General features: G+C 49.8%; 1 protein-coding gene across 3 annotated transcripts in view; it reads left to right on the forward strand.

Moving 5' to 3' along the window:
• GAS7 (growth arrest-specific 7) overlaps positions 1-7,883 on the forward strand; it is a 213,619-nt gene extending 205,736 nt beyond the window's left edge. For all 3 annotated transcript variants that reach the window (XM_004684591.2, XM_004684592.2, XM_012726292.1), the window contains exons 12-14: positions 734-813; positions 1,852-1,950; positions 2,509-7,883. In XM_004684591.2, the coding sequence (XP_004684648.1) occupies positions 734-813; positions 1,852-1,950; positions 2,509-2,622 (293 nt within the window). In that variant the 3' untranslated portion in view covers positions 2,623-7,883. The remainder of the gene's footprint in view (positions 1-733; positions 814-1,851; positions 1,951-2,508) is intronic.

Consider the following 7,883-nt stretch of genomic DNA (forward strand, 5'->3'; position numbering starts at 1 on the left):
GTGCTGGGACCTAATACTGTTTGCAGTGACTTTACAGTTGCTCTTTCTAACTACAAAAGCTTTCAAATGATATGCTGGCCATCAAGATGGGTTAGTTACATTTGTTTCAGGTGTCCTTCTTGTGAAATGACTTGCTCTAGAAAGAGCTCGTTCCTTTGCCACCCATCTCTCCTTTGCCCAGCACAGTACCTATCCTGGAACTAGTGTGTAGCCTTCTGGCATGTGTTTTTATACCATCAATGCACAGGAGTGATCTATAAGTCATCAGATAAATTATTTTGTGTTTTAGCATAACACCTTGCTGTGTGCATGTAGACACACACACACAAAACACATTCGAGATTTGCAGACTTCTCCTTGAAACATAACTAGCCCCAGGTTACTTGTGGCATTTAATTTCACCAAGCAAGACTCTCCAAAATTAAAGAAAACTGCTGAGACGAACTTTCCTCAGGTTCACAATATGGGTAGGGATCCAGGAATGTCTCCCCCACCTCCTTCCTCTCTTGATCGATCTCTCTCTCTGAAATCCTTCTTGAAGGCTAAGTGATTGGGATGTACATTGAGATAGACATTCTGAAAATAGTCTCGTGGTTGCCCCCTTCCTTTGTTCTGATGGCCAGTGGTCTCCAGGGTCCCAGGGAAGGGCAGGCACAGTTGTGGGCCTGGGCAGGAGAGGAACACCTTGATGAGAACAGGATGGAGTTAGACTGTGGCTGGTGGCCTTTTGCAGGAGATGACCTCATGCGCTGTGTGGATCTCTACAACCAAGCCCAGTCCAAGTGGTTTGAGGAGATGGTGACCACCACACTGGTGAGTGAACATACCTGTGAAGCACGTCAGGACCAGGGCGGTGTGCAAGAGGCCCTGGGAGGAGGTTGGCGGACCATGACGCCTGGAGGCGACCACAGCAGACCATTCGATCTGCTCTGGCGTTGGGGATTCAGATCCTGCCTTCTAGCACTTCTAGCTGTGTGAATATAGGCGAGAACTGGGGCTAGCTATATTCTTCTTGACAGGTTCTTATCTCACCATCCCTATCCAGCCAGCATGGGGCTGACCTCCATCTCCCTGGTTTCAACCCACCGGAGCGATTAGAGGCCTCTGCCAGGATGGTGACCTACATTTCCTCCTGGCTAATCTCCTCATTAAACCCCCTGGTTTAACACTCTCCGCTATTAATCACCTGAGCAGTGACCTAATTATACACGGAATAGCAGGCTGGTTCCCTAAATTTCTAAGGTATGGAACCATGTAGAAACCGAAGGACAAGCCCTTTCCACTCCTCCTTTTGACAGTGAAAGCCTCACCTGGACACTGCCTCTTAGCACGAGGGGTGGACCGAGGGCAGGAGGCTCTTTGGCGAAGGAGAAAAACCCAAGAGCCTGAGGCATAGGGACACCCAAAGGAGCCCCATTTCTCTAACCCTCGGGACCTGGGGCTTGGGCTGTACTGTGCTCATGGTCGAGGGCACAAGCAGGTCCTGGCTCAAATCCTACTGCTCTTTGGACAAGCCATTTTACTTTCTGGGTAGTAATTCCTGGCTTGAAAAATGCAGACGAAAATGGGCCCTCTCTCTTAAAATGATTGTGAGGACAGTGCGGCAATGCAGCAGAACCCTTAGGGCTTACTGTGGTCAGCTGGTGGTTCGGAGAGAGTAACTGCTGTCTTACACTTTCACTTTCATCCCAGATGCAGGCTTTCTTTGTCATACCCCAGAGGGTGAGACAGGATGGGAAGAAGCAGGGGTGGCTTGTGTTTTGTGCATTGGGCAGCCTGGGTTCTGGGTGCTGGGGAGGTCCCCACATTGAGGGACACACTCAGAGGTCTCTGGTCTCACCTCCTTGGCAGGAGCTGGAGCGGCTGGAGGTGGAGAGAGTGGAGATGATCCGACAGCACCTGTGCCAGTACACACAGCTCCGGCATGAGACAGACATGTTCAACCAAAGCGTGAGTCACCCACCCTCGGGCTCAGGTCATCAAGACCCAGGGCTAGGGGAGAGATGCTTGGCACTGTGTCATGGCAGGTCAAGTGGATTCTGTCCTGGAGGTGAGCTACCTCGTGGGTGTACTTGTCTGGATTAGCCTGGAGATCCACATGAACCCATACAAAGTACATGAAATAGACATGCATGTGGGTTGTTACCCCAAAGAGAAAGAAGTCCCTGCTGGTTAAAACACTGAAGTTGTAAGTATCTCCCCTGGCACATTAAAAAACATTTTCTAGAAATATTCAAAATATCTAAAACTACCATTGACCTGTTCTTGAGTGTTAAATGTGAGGAGAAAAGGAGAAAAAGGTCTATGACCTCATGCCTAAAGCAGGAGAGGAACAAGAGTTCCAGGACCCCCAATCTCACAGAGCTCAAATGGGCCTCCCCAGGGCCCCCCACAACCCTCTAGAGAAGCTGCCCTCATGGCCACATTGGAAAGCAGCGTGATTCAGAGGAGGTGTCCCTGGCTTGGCTGCCATCTTTGACGGTGTCCTTTCTTCTTTGTCCTTTGCAGACAGTCGAGCCTGTGGACCAACTGCTTCGAAAAGTGGACCCCGCCAAAGACAGGGAGCTGTGGGTCAGAGAGCACAAGACGGGCAACATCCGTCCCGTGGACATGGAGATCTAGCTGGGCACATGCAGCCCCGGGGGTCCTGCCGAGGAGAGGGGCCGGGGGGTGGGTCCCACAGAGAGACAGGGGTGGCTCCCGCTGTGGGGCCTGCCGCCAAGTGGCGCTGTCCTCTCCCTCGATTTCCTGTTCCACTGAGGAGTGGGGGGAGCAAGGGCTGCCACTGGGATTCCAGAAGGGCAGCTTGGATGGCCCCGCTGGGAAGCTCCCAGTGCTCCCACGCCAGAAGACCGATCCACAGCCCTGCCCTTGTCTCTGAGGTTGAAGCCCCCAACTCCTGTGCTGTGCTTGTTGCTCTGAAAACAAATAAGGCTGGAGCTTTGTGGTCCCTGCTGAGCATCGTGGGAGTTGCCTCCTCACCTGGAGCCAGCTGTGTTGCACATCTGTGCCCCTGGAGGCCCCAGGCCCTTTCTCCAGCTGGCCCTCTTCTCTCCAGAGCTTAGGAGGGCCAAGGGAAGGAGGCATCTGTCCCCAAAGTATTAGGATCAGAAACAGGATCAGAATCATGGATAGAAGTCACCATTCAGCCAAACAGCTCATGCCCACAACCCTTTGCAGCCCTCCATTTTTCCCTGTTGCATTCTGGGAGCCCACATCCTGTCTCTTCTCTGCCACTTTTCACCATCAGAGGTCTTGGGGAGAAGACTTGTGCCTGTCTTCCCAAACCAACCCCACCCAGAGAGCTCAGGATGGAACTACCTCATTCAGCAAATTAGCCCTGAGTCAGAACGTTGAGTTGTGTTTCCCTGGATCGAGCATCTTCTGTTGTCTCCGCTCTAGAAATCCCAGTCTGCCAGCTCTCTACTGCTTCCTCTCAGCCCCACCCCTTCCCAGGGGAGATCACAGTGGGGCTGGGCAGGTTCCCTGTGGGAAATGGGTTGGGCAAGTTGTCATCATCCCCCAGGCAGCTCCACTTGCTTGTCCGTGGTGGGGTCGGAGCCCCTGTCCTCGTGTGTCTCCCTCTCACTGACTGGCCTGTACAGGCCTCGCAGACTCTGGCTATATTAGTGTCCCACCTCCCTGCCTCGCAGCTCTTTCTGTATGGTCCAGAGCCCTGTACCAAGTGCCTGCTTGGTGCGGGTACCATTTTTCCCTTGTTCCGTCCCTACTTCCTGGAAAAACCTGTTCAGAGAATGACTTGAGATATTGTCAATGCTGCTGCTGGTCTTTTCTCCTCTCTTCTCCCCTTTTATGCCACAGCATATGTGTCTGCCATGTCAGTTTGGAAAATCAACATGAGTGGACCAGTGGGAGAAAAGGCCTTACTCGCAAGGGAGAGATTCTGTCCTTGACTCACACCTGAGGTTCCATCTTCCTTACTTATTGTTCCCTCTGACTACTTTGGATTAACAGGTCTCCCAGTGGGTGGGCTCTAGGGCATAAGTGACTTGTCTTCTCTTAGTCTTACATGCTAGTTGGGATGACATTAATCTTGAATCCTTTGGCAGTTCTCTCAGAGTCAGATTTCTCTTTTATAGTAGAAAGATGCAGAATATCCTAAAGAAAACCAACCATTGTCACTTTTTTTAATCCAACATCCAAAAAGGTTGAAGACCTTTACCAACATGAGGGTCATAGGGGAATTGTCCCTGAGATAGAGACCCATCCTCCTGGACTTGGGCACTGGGCCATGACATCAGCTACTCAATTTAGAATTTTTTTCCTTGGTTTCTTTTTTAAAAACGGGTGCTAGTAGTAATTGCTTGATGGCATCATCACCTAACTTGTGAATGATTTTCAAATGTTCAGAGCCATTAGCTTTGTATGGACATAGCTATTTTTAATATGACTTGGCGCATTGACTGTCTTCTCATTCCCAGTTGAAGATTCCAGAGTCACCTCCTCTTCTCTTGCTTCTTCAAGGGCAGCCCAAGTTGACTGGATGTTTGGAAGTCATTCTTTCCCTCACCCCCTCACTTCAGCCTCATTAGCCTCTCCACATACTTCCATTTTTCCTTCCTGCCTCAATTCCATCCCCTATCAGTTAACTAAGGCCAGGCTATGTATTAGGATCTGGGGACAAGATCTGGTCCTGCCCAGGTAACCTGTCTCTTACTTTGTGTACTTATCTTTCCCCACAGATCTTGCTGGTCAGTAACGCTAATATTTAAAGGCAGAATTTTGATTTTTAGAGGTCCTGTTATCCTGATTGATCTGAATTCACTCACTCACTCCTTTCCTTCTTTTTGAACAGAGTGAATGATTCTTGAGAGCCATTCATTGTTCCATTTCTAGGAACAGATGAGCCTCTATACCTGCCTCTCCTAGAGACATGGATGCACTTAGTTTGTCTGTGAAAATCTGATTTCAAAAATCTTTCTCTAAGACAAATTGTGTTCCAAGTGAGTTGGTTGCCATGACAACCCTGGAAAAGCCACTTGTTCCTCTCCATTTTCAACAACTTTTGATCAGTATTGCAAAGCACAGAAAAACTGGGCTATGGAGATGCCTGTCCTGAGGGTCTCCCTGTGGAATCAGCTTGGGCCTCCTCTCTACCTCCTGCCCTTGCCTATTGGCCAGGAAGTGTTTCTGCCTTAGGAGGCATTTCTCTGCTCATCAGGGCTGATTAATGACTGAAGCAAACAGAGACAGTGTATACATTCACGCACCAGGGTTTTGTTTCTATCCCTTTGTGAAAGTCAATCAATTACTAGTTTAGTGGATGGGTGCATAAAGTTCTTGGCTGAGCCAAAGTCCCTTCTTGGAAATACAAGCCATAAAATTCAAAGGATGTCAAAGACCTTGGCTTGTTTAAGTGATTTTACTTCCAGCTATGAGTGCCCTTGGCAAGAGGAGTTTAAACAAGATTCTACAGACCTGCTCATGAATGTGTAGGTAGGGAAAGCACTTTACAGATGTTAAGTGGGGTGCTCAGTGGCAATGTGCTTACTTATACTTAGCCAGGCCACCCTCTCATTCCCATGATCCTCTCACCCCCAAAATCCTTGTCTTTTTCTAGGTTTTTTGAAGTAGTTGACATACAGTATTGGGGTTTTTTGACTTACAGTAAAATTTACCTTCAGTAGGGTTTAGTGAATTTTGACACCCTTATACCTTCTAGTCAACACCACCAAAATTAACATATTTTCATTACTACATAAAAAATTCCCTCCAACTCTTGTAGTCAACCCCCTCCTACATCCCTAGCCTCTGGCAAAGACCAGTCAACTTTATGACCCTGTAGTTTGTCCTTTTCTAGAATGTCCCACAAGTGGAATCTCTCTGATGCAGCCTGAGTCTGGCTTCTTTCACCCAGTGCTGCTGAGCCACTGCTTTTGTGTATCGGTGCTTGTTCCCTGGGTCACGGAGTCACCTCCGGTTGTATGGCTGTCCCACATAGCTTCCTTGCTTTTAAATGAGCTGTTTGCCCTGGCAGTTCCTGGCCTGGGGTCTTCTTCAGCTTGTTTGCATGGCCATGTCCAGCCTGCTAGCCCCTGCTTATGGCTCCCAAGGCTTTTCTTCAAATGCCAGCTATGCCCACAAGTCGTCGTTGGGGCTCACACTTTCCTTTCAGGTTCATTTTAGAGGCAGAAACCTGCCAGCAACTGGAGGGAGGAGTGGCCGTCTAGTGGCCTTCTTCTCAGTGAGCAGATTCACTCTCTGTGGGGCTGCCCACTTTAGCTCGCATTTGGTGAGCAGTAGGAGGTGTGTGAGGCAAGTGGACATGACATAGCTGGGGCCCGGTGACCTGGTCATGGGCTCCTCACCACCCTTCCCTGGGTCTTTGTTGCTTCGTTTGCAAACAGAAGGTATTTGTTCTAGATGATGATCTCTCAGGCTTCCTCACCAGCTGTATTCTACCTCCCGCCCCTTCTCATTTCCACCTTTGCCCCCTCTGACCACCATGGCCATACCTAACTTGGGTCACTGTTCATGGCCTTGTCCAAAAAACCTCATGAGAAGGACACCCTGACTCTTCCCCATTGAGATGCAAATGGAGCTCAAATTAACTTTCATGAACCATTGAAATGAGGTAGTTCCTCCTTGACACCCTCCCCCATCACCACCAAAGATAGCTTAAGTCATTCATTATCTTTGAGGTCTCATCCAGTGACGTTTGATGGCATGTCCTGAAGGCTCTTTCTGAGGAGCCAGGAGAGACACGAAGACCAAATTGCCTATCAGCCTTCCTGTCATTGTTGGAACCTTGCTCAGCTGGAGTTCACACCTGACCTGTGCCTACAGCCCACTGGCTGGTGGCAGAGATAGGAGCCAACCTAGCCAAGGCCTGGCAAGCTGTGGCATGAGCTCCAAGGTGACCACACCTCTAAGCCACATCCCCATCATGCTCTGCTCAGAGAAAAGTGAGTGCAGAGAGGCAACCAGAAAATTTCAGACATTCCTGGACACTCCTGGATCCCAGCCAAATGAAGATCAGGGCAGTGGAGCTCAAGCCCACAGGGTCCACTGTGGGGAGCTGAGCATCTCTGCTGGGATGCTCTGGGTTGAATTTTGCCAGGGAGCACTCTGAACACCTCCTCCCCCTGCACTTCCCCACAGTGTTACTGCTCTTTCCTGAAGGGAGGGGCCCAACCCCTGTTATAGATCTAGGTGAGAATAAGTGACAGGGCTGGAGTACAGCCCAGCCAGGAGGGGGGGTGCTTCCAGGGGAGAGGCTATAATGGCTTTGGATTTTGTGTGCTGTTCAGGAGACACTGACCTTTTTTCTTGGGGAACTTCCTAATGGGGTTGCAAAGGGCCGGAGTGCATGGGTACGCTGGGGAGTGTGGCCTGGGACAGAGAGGAAGGCGTGGTACGAGGTAACAGCTCTGAACGGCCTCACCTCGTCTCATTTGTTGCATAACCTGAAGTAAAGTCACATTCTCTCCCGGACCCTCTGTGTGCCCATCTGTTCCCCAGAGACACTCCCCTTCCAGTGTCTCTCAAGCAGATCAGTTCTCGGGCTGTGGACCCAGGGACAGGCATTGACGGGGACAGTGGTCAGGGCGGGTGCAGACCCCAAACGTGCGTCTCTTCCTTCCCCTTAGGAAGGTGATGGGGGGGTGGGGGGCTGTCCTTTCACTGACACGAGCACATCAGCAAACCCAAGAAAGTGGAATTTTCTAACAAAGTAAACTTGCTTGTTTGGTCTGTTTTCTGTAACTTTTGCTAAATACTTTATACATTTTTAATGTTAAAAAGCTGTGTCTCCTGCCAGCATTCCTCATCCCGGTAGGTATGAATGTGTTTACTCTACATTGTATACCCTTCCATCCTCGGCTGCCCTAGATCAGTAAATAAAATCGATGTACTATAATTTA

Source organism: Condylura cristata, unplaced genomic scaffold (assembly GCF_000260355.1).
Source record: "Condylura cristata isolate star-nosed mole 26May11 unplaced genomic scaffold, ConCri1.0 scaffold00017, whole genome shotgun sequence".
In the NCBI taxonomy this organism is placed as follows: Eukaryota; Metazoa; Chordata; class Mammalia; order Eulipotyphla; family Talpidae; genus Condylura; species Condylura cristata.